Source organism: Lagopus muta, chromosome 2 (assembly GCF_023343835.1).
Source record: "Lagopus muta isolate bLagMut1 chromosome 2, bLagMut1 primary, whole genome shotgun sequence".
NCBI lineage: Eukaryota > Metazoa > Chordata > Aves > Galliformes > Phasianidae > Lagopus > Lagopus muta.
The window spans coordinates 84,230,624-84,258,181 of record NC_064434.1 but is presented as its reverse complement, the minus strand read 5'-3'; the positions used below and the strand labels follow the sequence as shown (position 1 = coordinate 84,258,181).

The 27,558-nt window shown below is 35.3% G+C and overlaps 1 protein-coding gene across 3 annotated transcripts in view; it reads right to left on the bottom strand.

The window, feature by feature from the left end:
* SRBD1 (S1 RNA binding domain 1) overlaps positions 1 to 27,558 on the bottom strand; it is a 122,073-nt gene that overhangs the window by 24,320 nt on the left and 70,195 nt on the right. For all 3 annotated transcript variants that reach the window (XM_048935846.1, XM_048935847.1, XM_048935845.1), the window contains one exon: positions 26,998 to 27,080. In XM_048935846.1, the coding sequence (XP_048791803.1) occupies positions 26,998 to 27,080 (83 nt within the window). The remainder of the gene's footprint in view (positions 1 to 26,997; positions 27,081 to 27,558) is intronic.

Here is a 27,558-nt window from a genome sequence, read left to right as displayed (position 1 = left end):
TCACCTTTGTCAGGTAGAAATACTGGAAAATTCAGACCAGGGTTTTAATTTCTAGCATCCTCTGGAAAATCCCTTTCAGTTAAGATTCTTAAGAAAACAAGCTTACTCCTCTGATGTTTGATAAAAGGTCCTAACTTAAAGAATTTCTTTTGAAGACTGGCTTCTCCAAATGTTATATTGTTATAAGATATATTGTTATCTTAGGTACTTAACTCTGATTCATTTCTTGTTTTCAAAAATCTGAATTCTGTTTATTTTAATGGCACATTACTATTACTGAAATACCCCAAGAGAAATAGATTTCTGTTTTCAAAGAAAATGATAAAACAAAAACAATGTCTGTTAAGATTCAACACTGAAAAAGAAAACAAAAATGCACACTTGATCACATCAGTGCTTCAAATCACTTGCATGCTGCTGAAATTCATCTTCTATTTGCTATTTACTATTTACTTCTTCTTGCACCCTAACAGATGCAGTAAAAGTGATATTCCAGAAGTCTAGGAAGAAAATGTACATTCCCATTTCTGTACAAAACATCCTAGGGCTGAAGCTCCTATGGAGATTATCTGCAATACTAGAGGAAGACAAAGCAGGGAACATCAGGAGCTTCACAGGTGATTTCAGACTTCTGAAATGCAAGTGTCATTCAGGGATTGTTCTGGAAAGTGGCAAAGTATAAAAGAGGAAAACAGAAGAAAGTAAAAATAAAAATAAAATTTACACTCAGCTTCTATTCCTTTTCAGAGGGAGAAGGAACCGTGTCTTTCCAGAGGAATGCGGGAATTCTGTTTAGTCTGAAGCCAGTGACCATCCCTCTGCACCCAAAGGGTGAAGAACAGCAGCAATAGGATATAAAATTCCAACCGGTCTCGTTCAGGGCAAAGTGAGACCCCAGAAGATGTTAAGAGCTTGACAAAAGTCTGTACAAACAGAAGGCCTCCGCAGAAGCCATACTGCAATTCCTCCTACTTGACTCTCATAAGAAATGTGATACTTACAACGCTATCAACTACAGCAAAAAAAAAAAAAAAAAAACCCAAACAAATCCATTTAAGGGTATACACAGTTGATGCACATTTTATTGCATTCTGCAGTTCTAATATAAAGAACTTCTCATGCTCACTGGCTTCCCCAGTGTTAATGTACACACACTTAGCAACTGCTCTGTGTGGTGATTAACATGGTATTCATATCAGCAATGGAAAGAATTTATTTTTAAAAATTACACATCCATTCTCTCACTAGAAAAAAAAAAGTATGTATGCCGAACAATGACTTTCAGAGGTTTTCTAATCTCATACCAACAGGATTAGTTATGACATGATTAAGTAAAAAGAAATATTTTTATCTTATGTGAAAACACTCATGAGACCCTTTCATCCCTCTCACCTCAACCCCTTTTCTTTTTTAAACAGATCTGTTCAAATTAAATATCCTTAAAGAACAGCTTCAAATCCTGTTCTTCACTTCTCTCTCAATTCTCTTTATCTCCTCCTTTGCTTTCATTGAACACTCCTCTCTTCAATTCCAAACTCTTCCACTGCATAGCTCAAGGCAAAAATACACTAGGAATGAAACAAAATGCAAGGCACTGTTCTGCAGAAAGCACAGGCAAACTTAAATAAAGCGAGCTTATTTTCTCTCCTTGCTAAGAAGCAGGCACTTGATTTTGATTGACATATGGCATCACAAAAGAGTCAACCAGAGCAATGTTTATTGAATGACCCATGAAAGACAAAGCTGACAGAAAAATCAGGAAATGTGAAAAAAACAGAAGTTTGTTCAGCACCAGTGTTTATGGATTCAACAGGCACAGTACATAAGCACCCATTGTGTCATTCACATCTTTGATAACTGAAACCAATTTCAGCACCACTTATTACATATGACAGCAAAGCTATATTTAAAGCAAAAGTACAAAACCCCCTCCATGATATAGGAAACTTGTGCTGGCTCTGCACTAAGATTAACAAACTTTGCATTAAAATGTGTATTCAGTTCTTTTCCTATTACGCATATAACACAAGAAAAATGTTTGCATATTGAAAAGTTGACAGGACTGAATAATAAACTAACTGCAGTAACTTTTCAGCAACAAAAATTACGCTGTGACAACTTTTTACAAGTGAACGAGAATATCAATGTTTTTCCCATTCTCAAAATGAAGCAGCACTTCAGACCCACCACTGCTGTTGATAGCACGTGATAATTACCAATGAAGTACTTAGCATAATATAAAAAACTGAGATCAAACTAGATGAATGGTATTAACAACAGCAAACAAAAGCATTTATTACACTGTACGTTGAGATAACACAATTGACTCCTTTTGTAATGCTTTTTTTTTTTTCTTTTTTGAACAGAAGTTTTCAGCAGGTATGAGGAAAAAGCACAATCAAAGAGCATTAGATTTCCAGTATTTCTGTCAGATAGATATTGCTTTGTAGCCTTGTACCATAACCCTTTTTTCTTTTTTTAATTCAAGGTCTGGGAATTCCTTCAAAAGGCTTTTTGCAAACATAAAATTACAGTTTTTAAATATAACTATCAAAGTAGAAAATAATATAAAATTCTGTAGAGTAACAAATTAATCAAACATAGGTATTCTCTAGTGGAAGATTTGAAGATAAACATCATTGCTGCATTATTATTATTGACTTAAAGGTCACAAAGTTTAAACCTCTGATGTCTGAATATGAATATATTCATTGTGAACATATTTAAATATATTTAATTTGACAACAGAGATAAAAATCACATCTTAAAAACTCATCTTTTTCCCTTCAAAAAAATCTTTCTTCATTTTTTTATTAATTTATTTAATTTATTTAGTGTTCAACAAATAATTTTACACAAGGTTAAAAGTAATCATGAAATATTAAAATAAAAAAGGTATTAGAAAATGTAAGGTTTATGGCTTTGAAACTCTTAAAAACTATAATTTTAAAAGCATATGTATTAGCTTCAATTATTAAAGGAAAGGAAATTATCAAAGAGGCAACTGTTCTGCATTCTGGGACTGCCTCAGGTTTGTTTTTGCTCAAGTGTAAAAGGAAGGGAGAATAGAGATCTCTATTTGAACAAACTTTTAGAACTGCAAGCTGAGAGACCGGAATATCATCAAGATCGAAAAGAACCAAAACTACTTCTGATTTAGTATCACACGTGTCCACCTCCCAGTATTCCAAAAGCACACCACTACTTTATGATGAGGAGAGCAATACAGAATCAAACCTGTTCCACTGAAGTTATCAACTGATGTGGTTATTAACGGCACAACTTCAATATCAGTTTTATCTGTGATTTGCAGGATTGACAGTTAAGGGATGAGGTATCAGATGGCTCCAAGCAAATCAGAAAAGTACCTTCAGTGTGTGCCTTATTACTGCGCAAGAATCCAGAATTTTCAAATGAAAAAAAACTTTATTGTATATTCCTTTCTGTACAGAATTTGTATTTAAGAATACCAAAAGACAGTCATTATTCTGAACAAGAATCAACAGAAGCATGAAGCTTCTGACTTTCCATCACATGAGGTAGAAATTGCTCTGATCAGAAATCAGACAACTGAGACTCCTTCAGTCAGCTACGACCAAACTTCTGGACTACACAAAGCTTGGCAAAAAAGCTCAAGTGAAAGTCCTGCAGGGAGGTATGCAGCATGTGCCTGGCTAGGCTGGCAAAAGAAGTGAATTTAACACACTTACGATAGGAGGAGGTAGAGAACTTAGCCTGGCAAGTCCTTGTCACCAGCCATGGCCAAAGTTCTATCATCCATCGCAAAAGAAGGATGCATTCTCAACAACTAAAGTCGTTTCATAAAACATTAGAAGTAATCTATTCTCCCAAACATTCAGGGAGACAAAAGAGATAGCCGGTACTATGGAGATAGCAAGTAGTAACTTTCGGTATTGGCATACCAGTTCTTTGGTCAAAGATTGCTTTGACCTAGAGTAACAGTTCTGATTTTGCTAGAATATCATGAAAACACAACAGCAATAACATCCCCTGTCAGACACATGCAAAAACAATGCAGAATCTTTCACCTTCACACTAAGATATAGGTACATAAGAATAGTCCCAGTTTTACAGATGAAAAACTAAAGACATAAAAACTTAGTAATTTCCCTTAAGCCATACAGAAAGTCAATGAAATGTAGTCAATGAGAATTCAATTCTTCATTTCCTGTCTGCAACCTAAGCATAATTACCCAGTAACATACATACTATACTCCCCAAATTTTATTATGTTCATGCACTCAGCATTATTATGTTCTCTAATTGTATGGTTCAGGGGCAGCTTACAAATGTTTTTTGCATCTTTGCTTTGAGTTGTGGTATGCATCCATTGATGGGAAACTATTTTTTTTTTTTTTAATATAGAATTCTCAGTTTTAGGACCTAAAGTCATTTCCCATTGAGCACTTGTCTTAGTTATTACAGCTGGAGAGAAAAATGCTGCAACTGAATCCATTATATTTTGGTCCTGGGGAAGGGTCTATATGCCCAACCTAGAGGTCAAAATTAGGCTGCTCTGTTTTATAAATTGTTTCCAGACAGGTATCAAGACTTAGATGAAATTAGGCTATATCAGACTAAAGATTTAAGATCTCAATGAGAACTGCTATTTAATAGCAATCTAATTTAATACTAAGAGTGTGAATTTACAACTCTAGAAGCTGATCCCAAGCCCTGATGATGCCAACTATCTGCTAAAATCCTCAACGAGACCAGCTTACATGCATAACCAAACAGGATGAATACCTCCAAAATTGTCCAAGGTAATTTTATTCTTAAGATACTGATTTCGTAAAACAGGTAGAAAAGTTAAAAATGGCCCATGCTGGGCTATTTAGAGAGGATTTAAAAGGAGGAGATTTTTATTATTGCATGTATGCTTTAGAAAGAGAACAGGGAAACCAGCATCCAAATGGTTCCCAGACTGATTACTGTTTCTTATGCTCAGCAGTTTACTTAAAATAAATTCCTTTTCATTAAGTGGAAAAAAAAGTTGATAGCTGATTACATACATGCCTCTGTTTTTATTTCAAAGTGGTAGGAAGAGGCCGAAAAATTATTTACACAGTTTTGTCTTGCACTTTCCATCCTGTCCAAATTAGAAAGGCAACTAGTTGTTACGGGATCGTCATTCCTATGACTTCATTCAAAGTCTCAAAGATATCCTTTCACATTTCTAATATACATTGATAACAGTTCACCAAAAAAAAAAAGTTGAATTACCACAGTTTCCATTTCCTCTGAGGCATATTTATTAGAAAAATGTGTGCCCTTGTTGAGTAACTTGTTAATAAACTTAAAAACAACAACAAAAAAAGCAGAAGATGTCACAATAAACAAACATCCAGTCAGTAGTCTGCGGTACATGTGGCTCTATATCTTTCCTTTCTCCAGGAGAGATGTGAAAAAGGCTAGTTTCCTCTAATGCCCGAGCTGAGAGTTGTATTTCATCTGGCACAATAAAATAACTGTAGTTTGCCATCAAACCACACAGATCATGAGTTGCACACAGGTTTTCTCCAAAGGCAAACCAACTGAGATATATTTTATTCACCACTTCGCTAAATCAGCAGATGATGAGCTTTCAAGATAGCAAATGCACACAGTATTTTAGATGTGAAAAACTGAACTCCTATTTTGTAAATGAAGGGGAAAAAAAAAGGCATAACAGCACATCCTCTCCCCTCAAAAAATAAAACATTTCTAAAAATCAGGATGCAGACTTTCAAAAAAACAGAAACCTTAGCTCTAAGCTAACTTCTTCCCAAAGCCCTCAAAATTACACTCCACAACGCATTAAAATATGCCATTTACCTGGGGCACTGGCTTTTCGGAAAAGATTATGAACGAAGGACACTGGCTGAGTAAATAGAGCTGGGAAATTATATAGTACCTAGTAACAACAGATCAGATATCAGGATGCGATAAAAAAGAAAGACAGTCTAATGATGTGTGCACAGAGGGAAGGAATGCTAAGAAAAGAAAGCACAGACATCCTATTTTGCATGTACCTCAGGAAAATTCTGGGGCGGTTATCCTTCTTATTCACATTCAGCAGAATATCTGTGCTCCTTAACAGTTCTATTCAGAGGTACTTCTAACAGCATACTAAAAGTAGGTCACACTGAACGTAATGCCTCCTATTAATGACCATGGAAACTACAACAGATACAAAAAGTACAATAACACTGTTTGATAGAGCACACTTCCAGCTACGTAACACTAGTTTTCAACACAGTCACTACCATCAGCTGTGCATTTTCACCCACAGTGAACAAGAGCCTGCATGCCACACTTGTAAAAATCTGCACTAGCAGAGGTAATCTACTGTTGCTGTCACCACTGCTGAAACGCACCACCCACTGTTTCACTGTGCTCACATCCACTGTCCAGTCTCCATAAACATTCAGCAAGCATCAGTGAATGTCAGCAAGTGCCATTTTTTCTTCAAGAAGAAACCAGCTCTGCACCTTTGCTTCGTACGCAGTTCCACATCAGATGCCATTCTGTCAGGCTGCCTCTCTGCTGCCATCTGTCACACAGCAATAAAACGTAATGGAATATTGGTGGGAAGGTTCAACCTCTACAACCAACGTGCAGCTCCAATGTTGTGGGCCAACATAATCAAATTATTTCATTATTTTCAGAGCAACCCTTGTAGACAAAGGAGTACAGGTAATCAAGAAAAATCTATGGCTAAAGCATTTAGATCTCCATAATATTACTTCATCAAAGCATATACAAATAACATTGATGCAACATGGTTTTACTACCACTGTAGAGAGTTGCACTAGCAGAGACAAAAGGATGGGAACCTGGCCTTCTTACACTTTCTGAGAAGACAGGACTAATGTGCCCTTTGAAAAGCTAAGAGAACAGCTTTTCCTGGAAAAATGCATTTATTATTAATATATAGATGCAGTCAACATGTTATGCTGTAAAGACTATCTACAGCACAGTGATCAGAAAATCATTGTAGTGCATTAGAAAAACAGAGAGACGCAGAAGAGGCAAATCAGAACTGAGGAGGATTCTACAGGGACATAAGTTCAAAATAACTTTTTTCCATTACTTATAAGTGGTAAACAAGATACAGTTCTCTGAACATGCAGAGGAAAGAAACACCAAAAGCTGCATACAAACAGATATTTGACAACCCAGTCAAAAGGTATGCCAGCAAGTTCTGCTCTGCTACAGAGCAGCCAGGCCAAAGCTGGGCTTGCCTTCAGTTTGAAGTCTCCAGTTGTTGTACTCTACCACTGGGGACAGCAAATATTTGAAATAGGAAACTATGAAAAATATTACTAAAAAGACTCACTGTAGCCAGACATATACACTAAGATAACACTTAAAACTGAATTGATGGTCCTTCACATCATCTTTGTTCTCTTCATCAATGGAAAGTGGATTTTTTTTTTCTCATCTATGGAAAGCACTCAATAGCAATATCTGAAAATCCTGTTGGTTATTACCTAGCAACCTTAGGTAGTTTAAAACACACGTGAAAACTGAAGAAAAAACTGAAGAAAAATACTTGAGCAACTGTATTAAGAATGATATTTTTATTATTCTTTATCAATAATTTCTTAACATTCTGTCAATTCTCTAGATCTCCTTTCACTAGATACTGCCAAAGAGACAACAGAACAATGTATTGTTTAATAGGGATAACTAATGCTTGAAAGGTTGCCACGTTCTGGCAACATGCATTCAGCTTACTGCTGAACATGAAGCTTATTAATTTAATACACACGTCTGTAAAAAGTTACAAAGGTTCTGGACACCCAAGTGCTGGACTGAGTAAAGAAGGAATTATGGCTTCTTCGAAGCAAATTTCAAAAATCTTCCTGTAAAAGAACAAAAGCACTAAGTATTACACCAGAGTAAAAGTAAATATGTTGACCTGATCATGTTGATCAAGTACTTCAGCTTCTTTAGAATGGACATCTTGAGCAAAAAACCTGCAGGGCAGTTAGATGATGAAGGACCTAGCAGCAACCCACCAGGCTCACACCTGCCCAAAGCCAGCACTCTGCAGATATAATCCAATGAGTACTAAAGAGAAAGGGTAACAGCAACTGGATTGCATTGCCAGGAACTGGTAAACTGAAGAGTACTCAAACAAATCTGTCAAAAAGATCTCTCACATCACCAGTTTACAGCGGCTGGAAGGAGAATGGCAATGAAGGCTAAACCTGAGAAGCATTACCTGGTAGGAACACTCACTCTGACCTCCTATATTACAAAAACTTAACTGTTTCTTGTAAAGGAGTAAGAATATGTGAGCAGCTGTATGAGCATGAAAGCAGGCACAAGGAAACACAAGCTGTAGAAGAACAGAAAGGCAGAACTGAGCTACAGCTTCAGAAATTACTCCCCATGCATGCATTTGGGCACAATACACAGGGTGATGGAACAAGGAAAAATATGCACAAAATAATTCCCTCTACAGACTTGCAGAAGTGTAAGGGAAACTAAAGGATGAAAAGTGAAGGACAGTATCTCCACTGTGCAACTACAGGCCACGGCCTGCATTTCATCATCATTCAGGAAAAAATGGGATCTGTAACTGAAAAGATAAAAATTTCAGAGGACAAAATAAAAACCATGTCCTCAGCTTCTCACCCCTACAGTTCTTTCATACATAGTTGCATCCATCAACCCAGTTAAAACAAAATAAAGGAGAACTACGCATCAACAATAAAGAGTGGGGAAAAGAATATCTAGACAGAAATAACCAGTCTCCAAGAATATTTATTTTGCTCTGTAATAATAATAAACACTATGTACACCACTGTCAATGAGGATAACACTTGTTCTAAAGCAAGTGAGTCTGAAGATCCTAAATACATGTTTGCCTGGTTAAAATGAACGCTTTTCTTTAAAGTTTCATTTTATACTCTCAAGATTTCTGTGACTGCAAACCATTCTAATGTTTCAGACCTTAATTTATTGATGAACATTGTCTCAACAGATTCTTCCAAAAAAAAAAGTGACTATATAATAAAAGCAAAGTAGCAATATTAAATGTTTAGTCCTATTGCTGAAGTAGAAATGGGAAAAATTGAACACTGTGAAGCAGCAGCACACTGATCAGTCTCTCTTGCTGTCTACATCCTCCTATGCATTTTAAGTGAAGACCGGTCATTTACAAGTAAAAAAGAAAAAAAAAGTCTATTTTCAGATTAAAAAAATAACATGGGGAACAGCATATCAAAATTTTAACTATATTGCACTGTTTTCAACAGTACAATAGCCATTTACTTCTTGAATATGCTAGTGCAGTACAAGGTCCCACACTGTCCTCTGCATTCTACGTTTGCAAGGGCTCAACTTTCCCTTGAAATGCTGCCACGCTTGGTCTGTTTAAGAATGAAACCTGCTTGCCCTTAGGGCTTGATAGAGTTAAAGGGCAAAATCCTGGCTCCATTTAAAGTCAGTGGGCAGTTTGCCATTTAATTCAATTGGTCTAGTATTTCACAGGGACCTTACGGGTATACTGAAAAGCTTGTACCCATGTATCTTTCTTTTGCTTGGAGGAATAGCAGCAGCATGTGTTAGATTCTAAGAGTAAAGTCTGGGTGGTAACCATAGGACACTGGCTTTTACTTTCAAAGCTCACATCAAGCTCAAAAGCATTCATTCAAAATTCTGAGATAAAACTAAGTACTGGTTCACCTACAGTAAGCTTCTGGTTGGTACTCAAAAATTTATTCTAAAATTTAGAAACTACAGTAAAGGCATCTGAGAAAACATTCACTTTCATTTAGTTCAGATGACTTTAAAGAAAAGGATCACAAAAATCACATTTTATTTCACAGCAGGAAGGCACATGTTATTCAATACTAGCAAAAATGTGTCTGTTCCCAGTGCTATACTGCAACTGGCTTGGGAGATATTTGCAGAGACAGCATAGGCAGGATATTTTAGATGACCCCAACCTCAGCATTCTAAACAGACTATAAAATGTAACTAACAATTCACAGCAATAATTACACTTTCATATTTACTTTTAGAATTGTACCTCCAACATACCTCTAACAACCTAAGAGGTACAAACCTTCAAACGAATCATGGGGAAATATCTGTTTAGATCCTTAAGATTTGTCTGTTTTTATTTAACTTTTTGTTTATTCTGAGACTTTCACCCTGGTGCCACACAGACATGATCCTAGCACCAAAATATCTGGCTGCTGATTTGAAGTTCAAATCAACATATGAGAAATACCTCTTTGACTAGGAAGATGAGATGACATGCAGAACTCCCAAAGAAAAAAATGCACACAATCCTCAAAAAGTAATTACTTCACTAATACAGGGTTGCATAAGGACATCAATTTATGTCAGGTGCAAATCTGTAGAGATTTTATAAAAAGTAATTAGTCAGCTATGAGTAGAGATAATTCAGAAATTGTAACTGCTGTTTGTGGTTCTTGTTTTATTTTTTTTCTGAAAACATCTATAAAATGAATGATACTATTACTCACCTACTTATGAGATTCAAATACTCTCTCTTACAAGTCATAAAATTATGGACTGTACAGTTAATCTGTGGAAAAACCCAAATAATTGCAAGGTTTTACTTCTTGCACTCAATTAAAAAAACAGTAAACACAAGCAATGGATACCAGGATGTTCAAATTTCTAGGCCTTATTCTTTTTCCCCAGTTCCTTCACATAAATAGTCATCTGTTTTGAAGTTAAAAATACTTCTCCTCTCAGCTAATGCATATGGGTATTCCTATATCTGTCTTCAGAAGTTTGGAAATAGATGCAGAGGGTAACTGATTTTGCATAATGTCTCTAATTCCACTGTCAACATTCTGGCATAATATAAAGACCAACCTGGTAAAGACAAGGGGAGAATAATTATGTTATGCACTGTTTCCTCATTTTCAATTGGAAATTAAATTAGTAGTCATTGTTCAGAAGATTTGTTAATACCATAAGCTTGCCCTCACCCCCAACACTTCAAAAATTAGAAGTAATAAAACCTGCAGATAGCCACTTTTATCTAAATTCATACAGGCTGTGGGATCTTTAAATTCATAAAATCCATTTTCCATTTATTTTCATCATGTCAAATGAAAATATATTCCAACACTTGAACTGGAAGTGCAACCTGACAAAACCTGATAGCTCAAGAAAGAAAAAGAAAGGGAATGCCAATTAATGCAATTACTCACAGAAAAGATATGAGGATGAGTACCTATCAGGTCAGGTTCAAAAACATATCAGAAGCACCAGTGTTAAAAAGAAAATGAAAAAAAACCTTGCACTCTCTATGTTGAGTAGCACTATTAAATTCAGATGCAGGGCTCTGTTTAGATTGGACAGGCCCCAACAGTAGAACAAAGTCAGTCTGTCTTAGTACCATAACCAAATTCTACAAGTTAACAGCTTTTCATGAAAAGCTGCCATTTCAAAATGTCAATCAAACCTGAATATAAGTGGGAACTCCTGCAGAAATAACCAGCTGCAGGTTTAAAAAACATTTTTCACTGAAAGTGGAAACACAAAAGATGTTTGAATGAGATCTCTTTTCATTCCTGTAACAGTAGACGGTCATTTTCACAACATCAAGGACAAAAACACAAGACAAAATTGCAAATAATGTCTTGAAAGAACCATTTGCAGGGGTGATGAATGATTCAAGTTACAAATGACAGAATTATTGGCAAATGGAAACTCATTAATATGAAAAAGCTTCTCTTACTAGGCTATAGCTTGACTCCACTTTTTTTTTTATTGCATCTGAATGATTAGGATGTATGTATTTATTTCAATCCATTTAATGTTCACTTTCTCACCTTGAGGCAGCTGCTTGAACCATGGACATCTAACTTGCAACAAAAGCAGCATGTCTATGCTATTGTGTGTGCTTATTAAACAAATATTTTCAGTTAATCAAAACACAAATTCTAACAGAATGAAGTTAAAAATTTATGTCCTGTCCACTGAAGGAACAAGTTTTCTCATCAAGCACATATGTGTTTTTATTCAATATACAAGGGCAAAATATTATTTACACTAGCATGTACTGCAATGGAACGTAAACTTAGTAATAACACTTTGGATACATTCTCTTTTTTAAAGGACATAGCAGGAACAAAGTTATTTTTCCTATTCTCTGAAAAATATGGACTCTGAAAATTAATTTGCTACCTAAATGCCAGCTTCATCCATTTTCTCATGTAATAGACTGATGTAATCACTGATGTATTTCACAAACTTCTACATTCGATCATGGGAAAGAGATTCATCTAATAAGGAAGGCCTCCTGAATATCAGGTATTCCTGCCCTAAGAAAGGTCAGAACATCCATACTATAAAATCAGCATTCATTACACAGTTCTTAACATAAACATATAAATAAGTGAATATACTGCAAAGCAGATGAACACCGCAGTATGTCGTACAGTTTACAGTATTAGTGTAGACATTCTGCTTCACATATATTTGCCTCCTTCCCAGTGTGACTATCACTGGCAATGACTGCTGTGCAAATGGTATAACATTAACTCTTCTGAGCAACAGCACTCAGGTTATGCTTCTCAGTAAAAGGAAAACAAAACTTATGAAGTGACATTAAATTCAGAAATAGTAACAAGATAAATTAGGACAGCTGTATTAAATAATTCAACCTATAGGAATTAAAAGTTGAATGAGTAACGAAAGTTTAAAACTAAAGATATGAATCTTCAGCAGCATTCACAGAAAACTAAGATGTTGCACAGCATTACGTTCAAACAACTCATCACTGCAACCTTGGTGTACTGAGATATTAGTCACATCAACTTGTCTCACACTATAGCACCATCTTCTATAGCATACCAACATCTTGTGATATCTAAATCCTTAATCCTTATATTAGATCAAGCTGCATTTCTCTAGCTGTAGGTTGCAGTACCGCACAAAAGTTACCTGAGAAGGCTTTTGTTACACTCCAGCTTTACTTCAGTAGAATCAGAACAGAAGCTTATCAGTAAGGCTTGTGGCAAGAAAACAAGAAATATACGGAGAATTTTCATTCTCATCAATTTGCATTGCCAGCATTTGCTTCCAAATAAGCTGCAGCATATAATGTCTACTCCAGTTTTCAGAGACTAATAATTAGTATAAATAAACAGTCAAAGAAAGATTAACTCAGCCAGATAATGTTGCTACCAAGCCTATTTAAAAATTGAGACAGAAAATAAAGGGAAAGGAGGAAAAAGAAAAACGGTGCCAAGCCTACTGCCTTAGTAAGCAGAGTAGTTTTTGAACATTCTCAAAAGCATAAGGATTTCCTATTTACTTCAGGAAGCAGCTTACAAGTCAAAACGTCCTGGAGGGTTTTTTTTTATTTTGTCAGGAGCTGCCAATTGTTAGTTAAGATTACTATTCATTTTACAGGAGTGTTAAGAATGCAAATGGTTAACAGCAGTATAAACTATATACTTGGTTTAAGTTTGAATGTCTAAAACTATTACACACTGCATTCATCTGCATTCCCTGTTTATGGGAATGAAATATGTAGTCATTTGAAGTCCACAATATGTATACTGTGTTTGTAATAACTGCAGATTTTACAAGCACATTATTCTTTCCATTAGGATTAAAACCTCACCGAATAGCAATTTGTGAAAGAATTCTAGCAGGGCCCTGAGCCCAGAACTCTGACCTCTGATGAGATGCTTGGCAGCAACAAACTCTAGGTCTAAGCAAAACATCTGGTTTGAGTTAGACTTCCTGAAAAAATAGCCCCTGTACTGGGGAAACTGGTATTCACTCAGCTTTGTCTATACACTTTGACTGACTTCAGCGCTGCTGCAGGAAAAAAAAAGCTTTGCCAGAATGCATGTCAATCACTGTAGACTTCTTGGTGGCCTCCAAAGAGCCCAGGCACTTACATTAAGAGATATTTTTCTTGCTTCTTGGGCTTTTTCCTATTGTACTTCATAGCAGCATTTGTTTCAGAATTAGTGCCAGCACTGAATTATCTAATCCAAAACTACAGTCAAGCTCAAAACATAAATTATTCCTGAAATAGTTTCTGCAGGTTTTTTTTTTTTAAACCATAATTATTTTGACTTAATTTTTCTTGCAAATTTAGACAATCACTGTCACCATGAAATAAAGGGGAATATTCCTGAAAGAAATACAAACTGGAACTGCCAAGAAATTGGTAAGAACAGCAAGATCTTTTGACTGGCTCCCAAAACATTTTCTGTGTTCATTTCATAGACAATAGAAACACAGAAGGGTAAGTGTAGTAAGAATGCTGATAAACTGGGTCAAGGTATGCTGAGACTATTGCTGTGTGTGACCACCACAAGCTCCAGCAAGGAAGGATGAGGAAAGAACAGAGCTTACTTCTCCTTTTCCTGAAATGAAAGGTGCATTGTATCACAGAAAAGGTGAAAATGAAGAAATGAACAATACCTTGCAGGCTCAGTAAAAATTGCACTTTGTTAAAATTGATGGCCTGGGTAGCGAACAGCTCAGAGCAGAGAGCAAGATGCAACTTCCATTACACATGAGAAGTACAAGGCCAAACAGTGCTACACTCACTGGAGATTTTCTGTTTTTAAATATCATTGTGAAACTTTTGAAACTATTTAAGCTATAATAATGAACCAGCATCGATACCTACTAAGATGTGTTAACTAACAGATACAGAATGGCATCAGTTGTCTAATTTAGGAGTAAGAAACTAAAAAATAATTGAATTTAAAATTAACAGATACTGAATTTAATGGAGAGTTCTGCCAACACATCAACTGATGATGCGTAACATGCACGTACACAAGAGATGTGTAATACCACAGTATCCACACACACAAAGGTGAATTCACCTCTGCTTGCGCTAGTAATAGGACGTCATTCTATCAGCATACATCTTTTCTGTACATCCTCTATTGCCTACCTTGATTAAAAAAAAAAAAAAAAAAAGAATGGTTTGGTGAAAAAAAGAACCTGAAAGAATATTTTCTTTCATCTGCTCTACTTTACACAAGTCTGCTGCATTACTGTATATTGTTAATTTACTCATAGTTTATTACTTCCTTTGATTGCTAATGCAATAATATTTTTATGCCTGACCTAGTAGTAACTCCATACTGGAATTGAATGCCAATTTTTATTTTTCACCCCCCAAATTCCAAATTAAATGCCATACATATGAACCCCTGCATTCAAGTAAAATGCAGCCACCAACCCACAAAGGCACACTTACAAAATGAGCCTTGCTTGTTTGAACTGCAACGCTGCTGTCACTGGAGTTTCACCCGGGAGACATAAATAAATAAAAATAAACCGAAGTAATAAACACCATGTTTTATGGAGTTGTGCACGCACACAAACAGAATTCCTCCTGGCAAACTTAATAGATCAGACTTAAAAGCTGCCTCTCTCATTCCGGAAAACTCCTGGCCTGGGCTACTCAGAGACCCTTGGGCAGGCCCAGCAGCTCAAGCAGCCCCATTCTGCCTCTGCACCACGATGTGGCTGCTCTGCTGCTAGACCATGGCTTGTGGCAAAATGGAGCCATGCTCCCAATTCAGTCAGAGTAGAAATTGCCTGGTGCAACTGGAATAATGAATCCCCTTGCTAAAGTCTCTAGCAGCAGAAGGTATGCTTGAAAAAACTGCCTTCTAGACATCTAGTTTGCAGAACATAACATATTGCTGAGATGTTATGTCCTCTGAGGACTTCATGTATTCAACTACTGATGGTATTCCAGTGGCCATGTTATTCACATTCTGGAGTGAAACTGTTTATTTACTTTTTTTTTTGAGGAAATAACACACATTTGTCCATAGACTTTCAGATTTTGGAAGACTGAACATAATTTTAGAATCATCATCATCAGCTGGCTGACAGCAATAAAGACAACATTCACTTTAAATAACCCTGAATTATGTACAGTTGAGTAAATTTGAATTTGTTTTGATTTAAGGTCTTCCAAAGTTGAGGCCAACATGCTGAACAAAAATATTAAACTATCTATAACCCTGTGTCAACATATGATGCTACTGGGAATGGTAAGCGAATTAATTTTCCAAGGAAAATTAATTACTTATGACTTACAGTTGTAAAAGCAAACAACGTAACTCTGGATTAGGACACATTTAATTTCTGTTTGGAGTAGTGATTAAATTAATTTCATATAATTCATGGTATGTAATGGAAAGCAGAACAAAGATGAAATCTTAGACAATGACTGACATAGAAAAAAGTGTATATTTATGTTCGTGATCCAAAAATAAAGGTCACAGATATTAATCACTGTCTAGAAAAACATGAGTTTAGTTTCTGAAGCGATGACTTTTTTTCCAAAACTGTTTGTTAAAAAAGTGTTATTAGCAAGATAAAATCTAAAAAGCAACAAATTTAAAAAAAAAAAAAAGAGCAACTTGCATTTTACATCTCAGAGAAAAGTACAATTTTCAGTGATAACAGCTGAATGATAATAACGGTCACAGGATTATTCTGAGGAACACCAAAACTGAATTATTTTACACTAATTTGAATTCATATTAATTTAAAGGCAAAATGGAATAATTTGGTCACAGATCCAATATGCATACAAATACATGTATTAGTACCACATTATAACTTCAACCTTAATGTAGGATTTTTATCAGTAACTGAATTTTTCTAATAAGCAGTTAATGTGAAAAATAAATCAGTAGCTAAATAAAACTAGGAAAGAGTTCTTGCAGCATTCCATAATTTCGTATTTGATCAAAGAAAGATTTTTTTAATGTATTTCAGTATGAAACATATGAGTTCTTAGTTTAGATATTTAATCACAGAAACCACACATATTAAGCAACAGTTTAAAAATTTAAATTCATCAAAATTCCAAAGGTCATTTTTGGTGTCCTTCTGAAAGCAAATATTAATTTATTGCTGATTTCAGGTGTTTCTGTGTTGTTTTTTTTTTAATATCAAGTCAACAGCTGCTATGCCATGAACTAAATTGGAATCACTCAAACTATGATAATATTATTATTTTTCCATGCGTCAAGTGAATATGCTGTTAATTCATACAACCAAAACAACAGATGCAATGCAACCATTCACAGCAAACAGTAACTATGGAATTCCACTAATGAAGAAAAGCTACATTCAAAATGTTTAAGTTTACCACACACGCACATTCAAAGCAAGCGATTCACATCGACTGCCACGTTCACTTGCCTTTCAGCAACAGGGAGATGCTTTCACTACAGTCATAGTTTAATAAATTTTATAATTTAAATATTTAAATTAAAATCTGACTAGAACTTTTAAAGGATGAAATTACTTCACACAAAAGATTAATGTTTGGAGTCAAATTGCAAGTTCTATGTATATGACAAATATTACATCAGGGATATAGATAATGTCAGTAGTAATTTCCAGTGCACTAGCTATTATTTTACTATAGTATTTTCAAGAATGTTTCAGAAATTGTAAAGATATTATGAAAATTTAAAGCAAACCTAGATGAAAGGAGCTGCAAAATTGTTCTTTGATAAAATTGTATGTTTTTTACCCAAGGTAACTAAACACTTTAAATATAAACAAAAAACACAGTATCTTCTCACACATTTAGGAAACTGATCAGTCAATACACTTTTGAAAAAAAGATAGGCTTTATTGCTCTGTTTTGTTTCAGCTGTTAGATAATTGTTTCCAAACTGATGAGCCACGGTGAGACAATTTCTGAATCCCAGACTTGCAATTCACATTTTGCTCCTCTTTCCACTTGGCTTCTGCATCACAATATAGTCTTGCAGGAGTCTAAATCTACCCTGTTGGCTCATAACTGATCTAGCCTGTATTTGAACTAGCTCTGCCCAAGTACACTTACGGAAAGGCAATTCCATCTGAAATATTAAACAGCCTAGCACAGAGCATACACTGTACCTGAGGAATTTTGCACAGGAGCTCATATCTGCTTCCTTCGTGGAAGTAAACAACTTTCTCACCTATTTTACAGGAAACTATAGGCTGTGTACTTTTAATACAAGAGTGCAAATCATCTGAGAAATTTTTCACCAGTCTGTTTTCATTTGGTGACAAAAAACTTCCTAATAAGCTTCTGCTACTAGAATCAGTAATTAAGCAATCAGAAAGAAACTGACAAGTGAGGACAAACCTGTCAAACAGCTGTTTCCTATCAGCAGGCTTAGGTTATTCCCCCTCCATACAGCAACATCTTTTCCAAAACTTTCCTGCTTTTGTTAAAATCTCAAAAGCTATGAAAAATACACATATGCAGTCATAATATTAAATAGGAGCAATGCAAGATGGGTATTATTAAAGTCTAAAATTTACCTGCTTTCACGGAAACATCTCTGACAGTTTTCACATGCTTTCTACTATGCATTTTTGTGACAGCAGTGAAAAATAGATGCAATCCATTGGCAGCTTCATGAGTGACATGTGCAGATGCAATGATACTGCTGTGCTCTTGCACTCTTTGTAAATACACAAGCACAATTTTACTTCATTTCCTTAAAGGGACAGTATCGCACCTCACTGAGCTGGAATGTGTCCTAGGGGATGCCAGGATTTACAAAATCATTAATAACAAATGCCATCTTTTTTTTCTACATATATTTTTTTCCTCATTATAACCAGATACAACAGATTATCTAAAGATTACTGTATTATTGCTGTGCTATTTGCCTGGCAGAGAATAGGTAGCCACAAGCAAAGAGACTGCCAAGTTATCAGAGGTATAAACCATACCCAAGCATCAGAAAAAGTCTCTGAAAATTGGTTTAAGTTATGCAAATCTGCCAGGTATTAACTTTTCTTTTTTTCTTTTCTTTCTTTCTTTTTTTTTTTTTTTTTAAAGAGAGGAACCAACTTCACCGAGATGAAGAAACATCCAAAAACCATTAAAGACTGCCCGCCTCTTTTTTGACAAAGCTGTCTTCAGAGATTTTCTTCCCATAGGTGTTAGATGGCTTAGTTCACAGAAATTTACTCTTCAAAATGAAAAGCACATTATTCGCCCTCAAAGTGGTGTTGGGCAAGAACGTGTATGATTTTTGCTTAGCTTCCTAACAGAGCTAATACTTTACCACTACCGCGCTATAATTAAGAGATTTTGCAGCCAGCAAATTGATGGTCTGCAAAACTTAGCTGAAGGTTGGATAACTAATCCTAGCAAAAAGATTCCGTAATTTCCTGTGCATTAGAATTCCTGAACTGAGCACAGACGTGTGTACCCATCCATTTACTTTGCACACCTCTTCCCCACTGACATTCCTTTGCCTGCCTTTAATGAGATTTTATGAGGAAAACCACCGCACTCAAAGTTTTTTGTACACTTCAAAAATTGGAAGAGTACCCCCCACCCTTTCCTCAAATTTCAGAGCAACTCTTTAGAAAAAAAAATAAGAAATTGTGAGAATAGTCCTCTTTACTGGAGCCTAGGGGTTCAGGAGAGAGATTAAATTTTCCTTTATTGAAAAGTTGAGCTAAGAGCATTCTTGTGCAATACTATCCCACTTGCCCATCTTTAAAGTCACAATGAATTTGTTCAGAGATGAGGCCTAATAGAGGAATTAACTGGGCAAATCTGTGCTTTTTTTTTTTTTTTTCTTTAAATAATGGCAACATATCCTCTAGTCTACACTGTTTATCAGAATTAGCCACTTTCTCCTACGATACTCTACAGTTACAGGCAGAATCCAATCTACAACAAATTTCATGTCTTTTTTTCCAACTTGAAGTACATTACCAGTTAACCAGTTGACACAAGATGCCCAAAAGGTGTGATAACAATAACATCACAATAATCAGATTGCCAATAATAAGTAATATACCTAGAACGAAACACACTGGCATACATAGACAACGACTGTTTAAGCAAAGTTTTCTTTATGCAGACATTTCAGTTAAAGTACAAAAAATCATAAGCAAACTCACAAAAAAATATATCATAGCAGATCCAGTTCTGTGCCTAGCTGCATGCCTAAATTCAGTGTAGTAATAAAGAAAGAATGCTGAAGCATTTTGTAGACAGGCTGTTCAGCTTACTGTTGAAACCTGAAATCTATAGTTCCAACCATCAAATAACATTCCTGCTGAACTGAGTTTTCCACAGGAGCTACGTGAATCACAGAATATAAAAAGCACTGTTCACCTAATAAATAAGATATCCTGTTTTCTTAAACACAAAAAATTAAGTTGCAAACCAACACAAATTTGTTTTGATAAGCTTAATAAGGCAAGTTCAATTTTAAGGTTGTTTTGACAATCACGCCTCAGAGATTAAGAAGTCCGCTCTCTTGCACGTCATAAATCGTCATATTCTCACATCACTTATAAGTGATTCTCCTATGCGATCCAAGTAATACACCTAACAATTCATATACCCTATGGGTCAATTAATCCAAAAAATAGAAAAAGGAAATAAAGTTCTTAAATACTGAAATGAAAAATGTACATATCTGATTGAAGGAACAGCCATCTCCAGTAGTTTGGTGCACATTATTTAAAATGTAGACTGCTCCACAAGTAAGGCCTCCTATTAATTTCCATGGAAACTACAACAGATACAAAGAGCACAATAATGCTATTTGATAGAGCACATTCCCAGCTATAAAACACTGCTTTCAACACAGTCACCACCATTAGCTGTGCATCTGCACCAGCAATGTACAAGAGCCTACATGCTACAATTACAAAAATCTGGACTGCTGAAATTCACCACCCACCCCTTCACTATGCTCATATCCACTATCTGGTCTCCACAAACATTCTGCAAGTGTCAATGAATGTCTGAATAGAGGAAACTCAGTAACACACCTTTGCTTCATACGCACTTTCACATTAGATGCCACTTTGTCAGATTGTTCCCCTCTGTTGCACAGCAACTAGATGTAACAAAATATTGTTGGGAAGGTTCAGCCTCTGCCACCAAACCACCAACATCCACCGTTGATGTTGTTGGCCAACATAATCATATAGAAGGTGTTATTTTCAGAACAGCCCTCATGAAAGCATAAGATGCACAGGATTGATATTCAAAATCAGATATCAGTAAGTATGCCTCCTGTTTTTCATCATCAAAATTTTGTATAATTTTAACAAAAAATGACGGTGAAGTTTTTCTTAAACTGTACACCAATTTTTTCTTGTGATGGCCAGCATTAAGACGATGAAGGTGCTTGTTTGTACTTATCAGATACTTCACAGCTTTCTTTTTGCTATCAGTTTCTTGTTTGAATATGAAATTTCCAAGTTTGTACTTTTAGAGACAATACAACAATGCTTAATTTACCCAAAATATTGAGTTCAGTACTAAAGAAATTCATCTAATGATAAAGTTTGTTTAAGCCTCAAAATAACTTAAATAAAGCTAACAAGTTATCTTTGCTAGAGTTTTGTAAGAATAGCCTGACAAATGTCCCTTTCATTGCAGACAAGCCAGAATTTCTGGCAGAAAAGACAGCCCATGGAAATAATGCAGAGAGTTGTTCACCCCACAGTTGCATCAGGCTGACCAAATTGTATTTGATTTTACTGCTGGATTTAAGAGATACCCTTTAAGTTTCTTTGAGTTCTGCATTTTTAATGTTTTGCTACAGTTTGTCTCTCAGGTATCTCCAAAATTATTAAACCTTAAACATTAATTACACTTAATAAATACATTGCCTCAAGTAAATATTTTTCATGATAAGCGTGCAGAACAGTAATAAAATTTAAAATGATGCCACTGTCAAAAATTAGGTTAACGCTTCAATTTTTTAATACCTAATCTGTCACCACAGACAACAACTGCAGGTTAAAAAAAACATGACAGATGCAATGCCATATTTGGAGAGAAGAAAATTAAAGAATGAAATAAAATGAAAGGGCTGCCTCAGTTTAAGCTGCATGCAAGACAGGCCAGTAATGTTCTTGCAGCACTGCCCACCAGTTTTGCATCATGTGGGAGCTGGCAAAGAAAGATGCAGGGACAGTCTGCAAAAAAGCTGCATCCTAAATTACTAAGGGTCTCACTGCAACAAGATAACAATGGGAGAGAAAGTGTTCTACACAGTCTCATATGAGAAAGGAACAAAATCTCTTCCTTCCAACAGAACCTGAGGTATTACTTCAGTTGGATACCTCCCTGTTAACTAATGGGCTGTGTTTACACCTACACCACACCATAATTAAGATGCAACCAAGCCTATTAAATAAAATGCATATCTGATTAAAAGTATTTCTTAAATCACATTGCCATTTAATGCAACACGTCCATCCTCTAGGTTAAAAAAAAAAAAAAAACCAACAAAAAAACCAAAACACCACAATTCAATGACTGTCAAATTTCACCTGAAATAATAAAATGTCACACAGGTAATCAAATACTAAAACTGATACACTTCAATAACAAGCAGAATTTCAAGAAAGAAAAAGATGAGAGGGACAAAAAAGGCATTTCTAGAGTTTTAACTCGTATTATTATTTATTCAAATTAGGCTTTATGAAATTCTCTTCAGAAATGTAAAGAGACCAAAGCAAGAATTGGCTCAACTTTTTTTTTTTTTTTTTTTTTTTTTCCTTCCTGAGAGCCACTGTTGAAGATTTATCAGTCATAAATTCTATTTCTTTGACAAAAAATGTTCCAGCTACATCTGGACTCAATGCACTTTGGAGGTTAGAAAGCTGCATATATTATACCTTACATTCTTTTGGAATGTTAATTCTCCAAATGCGTTAAATAATACGCTAATAATTACGCTACCACAGTCAAAAATATATCATGATGAGGGTTTTGCACTGTAAAGACCAAATATGACTTTGCAATTCAAAATCAGAGATATAACGCATTTGTTAATAATTATAGCTTGTCAAACACTTTTATCCTTCAACACATACCATATATTGTATTCCTAAATGAGCTCCACTGCCACGACTGTTTTCCCTGTTGAGGTTACTGTTTTTCCAGCATCCAAGAATTTTGCACGTCAAATCAAAAGCAAAGGACAAGCCAAACTTAACCTAATCTCTTAGCATTCTTCTTCCCTTCTCTGTATTGTAATACACATTCATACACATTCTTATTTTGACTTTTAAAAGCTTTACTAATTTAATTCCCCTTTTACCTGGGGTTATTTTGTTTCTAAGAGAACAGTGAACACTGTGCTTATCCCAGTGCTGGTTCATTCTCCTACCAAAATTTAAGTTAGTTTTCAATTTGAGAGGAAGGATTTTGGTGCTATAGTTTGTTTTTGTTTTGTTTCCCTCTAGGATTCTACTTTTTAATCCGTTTTCTTTTGTCTAGAATTGAAATCCCTAACCACAGCCTTTGTGAAGCAGCTTTCTTCTCAGCTCTTATCTACACCACCCAAGCACATAACAATTGCTGCGGTGATTCAACAGCCAAAATTCAGCTTGCAGTACAATATAGTACTTGAGCCACTACCTGCTTCACACATAGGGATTAAGCTTTGAACTGAAACTGGGAGGTGACAAGGCAAACACATACTGCATCAGGCAGGGCCTGGGCATCATCCTTGTGCTTGACTACAGAAGAAATCATACTAATATGGCCCGAAGGTGATAAATTAATTTTGGCTAGGTTCCTGTCTGAAAGAACGATTTTCCTAATGAGATAAAGATGAAAGAAGACAAGGACCTCTAGGCAACTGGAATTTTGGACTGAGAGAAACTGTAATAAATCAGGTGATTCCTTCTCTTGGTTTAAAAAAGTACTTGTTAAGAGATCAGGGTTCTGTTTATTTTTTTCTGACAAACCAAGCTTTTGCAGCAGTTTCAAACTCAGATTCATAACTTGAAAGGAGAATAAAATCAGCTGGTCATGTATTCAATTCTTGTTGGACATCTAAAGGAAGAAAACACAAATCACAGCTAACCAGGCTCAATTTCCAGAGATCTGCTGCTACCTGGAAACTCAGATTGAAGTATTCATACCCAAACACGAAAATTTGCTCGGAAAGCTTCTGCTAGCAAGAGAAGAAAACATCCATGAACACACATGCATGTGAAGAGGCACTAACAGTACCAAGAGGACAGGAGGTGGGAGGGATCCAAAATGACATGGAAGCAGTGACTACAAAAGGCTTGGCTCCTTCACACAGCACTTACACAAGAGGGTGACTCAGTTGACCATACACACCTATCCTGTGCCACAGTTTGTGAATATCTCACTGTAAAAGCAACGGCCTATGTCAGCTAGGTTCTTCATAATCTATCTCTTACTTGAGAACAAACTCCCAGAAAAGATGGCAAAATTCTTCTCTCTTGGCTACTATCTTTCAAACAGTAGAGTAGTTTGGGGCCTCTGTGTTAAGCTGATAGAAAGGTCATATCCATTTGGTGGAAGTACTAAAAAAAAACAAAACAAAACAAAAAACAAACAAGACGACGACCACTACTTCAGGGAGCCAACATTTTGGTTCATGTACAGTAAGTGTGCAACCATCTCTCATGAAATCACATTTCTGATTTGCTACAAGGCTTTCACGGCAGTTAACCTCAGTTGCCTCTCTCTGAGGAGTAATGAGCTGACTGAGCACAGGACTACGCACTATCTGTCCTTCAGGACAAGAAAGTCCAAGTCTAAATTTGTCCAATTTTGATTTATCAACTTCACAATCTTTAAGAAAAGGGATGTCATATGCAAATACTAGGTTTACAGTTACAGTGGGCTGGTAAAGTAACTCCAGTTATATTTTTTATCTAGACTGCACTTCTCATATTTCATCAAAGAAATAAATAAAAAATTATAGGTAGCAATCAGGTTATAAATTAAAGTACAATAAAATCTCTTGTATAATACCAAATTCTGTACCTAATGTACTCTTTATCTGGAGGAGTCTATCAGCTGTTAATCTGGGATTGTCCATAGGATAAAATCACTTTTTTGATGCCTGGCTTCTGAGATGTAATCAACCGTTCTCTTGAAGGAGAGCAAGTCATAATAGTTCAGTTCCTCTTATCCTCACACCTTCTTTTTACTTGTTTGTTTTCTGCCTTTGAGCAAATATGCTATGGCTTCTGGGGTGACACTCAAAAATCTTGATGAGGTTATGTCCTTCTCAGGGGACTTAACAAAACTATGACGAGACTTAAAAGTGCAGTCAGGTGGGGAAGAGCAACTTCAGGGATTTTACCCTTACCAAGCTTTTATATTTCTTCAAAACTTTTCATATAACCATTCTGGACATGGAAAAAATAACATAGTTAGATGTTTATTAGTAAAACATCACCAGTGGATCGAGAATCTTCCAGAAAGAGACAGAAAAATGGCACTTATCAGTACCATTACAGTGTCAAGTAAATCAGTCTCAAGTAAATCACACAGGCTTCAGCAGTAAAGAGCCACTACAATATGGTTATTGCAATAATGCTCCCCAAAACACACAATTACCACCAACTCTATGCCTTTTTTTTTTCAGTGTATGCTTGTACGAGTTGCACATGGGTCACAGTAGATAGCGTACGTCTAAATCAATGCCTTCTAGACAAGTAATGAAAATTAGGAGCACTGAGGAATCCACAGTATATAATTCAAAGATAACAGTTTTTAATTTTTGAATAGACTTAAAAAAAAAAAATTGTTAAAAATAATGAATTTTTACTCGAAGGGCTTATATTAGGACATCACATTTCAAGTTTTTTTTTGTTTTGTTTTGTTTTAAAAGAAGAACACCGTACTTTCTTCTACCTTAAAACCAAGACCAAGGATAATCTGTATGATTTGTTAATACTGCTACTTTAAAAATTAAAACAAGCTATCTCCACAAGTGAAAAACAAAACAAGTATGCTTCAGACTGAATCTTCTTTTTGCCAGAAGACCACCCCAATTTTGGCTGCCACCATTAAAACCTACTTTTACTGAAATCTGGATACCTAAGTCAAAGAACACTTCAGTATTTCAACCTTTATATCTAACCTTCCTCATAAGCTGTGGTATATTTCATAGTGAAAGATTATGACATAAGCTAATTTTACTGCTAAGTTCCACAGTTAGCAAGGAACATGAGAACATGAAACGTAGTCTCTGGCAATATAAGTACAGCTTGCAAAAACAGCACTGAGTACTGCTTTTACCAACCAAAATGTTGACCTCGGTTCCCTCTAAAAAAAGCCAAATAATAAAATAATCCATGATACACATCTCTTCAAAACCTGTCACGTGACTTTTAGCAGTGACAGTAAATGATTCTAGTCTCTTAATTGTAGCCCACCCCATTAACACTCACACACCGATCCAAAAAAAGTTAGAGTACTTTCCTTTTTGAAAGACTGAAATGGGAGTCAAATTTACTTACATTCTCTACTCTCAAAAATAGAGATAAGCACATACTAAAGTTTCTATTTTATTTTTTTTCAACTTCTCTATTTGCTTGGTATAAAGTATGTGAATAAATGTTTCCCAGCATCGATGCTAATGTACTAGAAAATGACAATGTCCTATGTACCACTTCTGAACGATATTCTCTTGGTAAATATACTCTGAAGGTAGATGATACTTCCAAGAAATAACCTACAAAGATGTAGGAAAATAAATGAGTTGCCAAACTTTTTCCAGATCAACTTTAGTAAATGCAAAACTTCAAAACAAAAGTTTTTATTATAAACTTCAGAGAAATGTATCAAATAGCACAAATTAAGGGCTTCTAAATGAGGGATCAATATCCTATTGTATTTTACACAAAGAGCTAAAACCCCATTGCTGTAACAATGGGGAAAAAAGAAGGTTTTACATATCAAATTACCTGTCTGATTCGATGTTTTTAATAGACTATAAATCTGGCTACAGCAGTTTCTGAGTCTCAATCACAATCGTTAAAACTGGAGATTAGAGAAGACACATTCTTTGACTTTTTCAAAAGCATTTTATTACCACTTCACGAATTCTACAAATATCCCTTAAAGGAGACGTAACTAGTTGGCACTTGATTATAAAAAAGCATTTTGGTTTTGCCTTCTATCATGATGGATTACTTAAATGATATGTATTATCTTACCTGATACATTCCAACTCCTATGTGTTTGGGCTCAATTTTCACTAGCTCAGCTAGTGGGTCTTGTACGCGTCTAGCTATGGAAACTGAAAAATAGAATTAGAAAACAACAATTGTTTAAACAGAAAATCACAAGCATACAACAGTTTTTGCTATTTTTTCCGTGTTCTATGTATTTAATTTTTTTTTAATCTGGAAATTATCAATAATAAAATAAAATTATTTTCCACTGTTAGACACAGGAAATAAAGAGTGTGTTAATCAAACTTTTTTAATTGAATAATTCAAACAAAGACCTTAAGAAGATTTCATACTGTAATACAACATCATATCCAGTACTCAGGCCACAAAGTTAAACAGAACTGTGTACAGTAAATTTCTCCCTTGTCTCAATACTAACATTTATAAACATTTAACAATTTAAATTACACTCTTTAATGTTAAATCAAAGATATGTAGCAACAAATATGCACTAAAAAAATGAATGGAGTAGCTATCCACAATTTCTCAAATATTGTATTTTCTAAGTTAACCTGCACATTTAGAGTTGAAACTTTTTATATA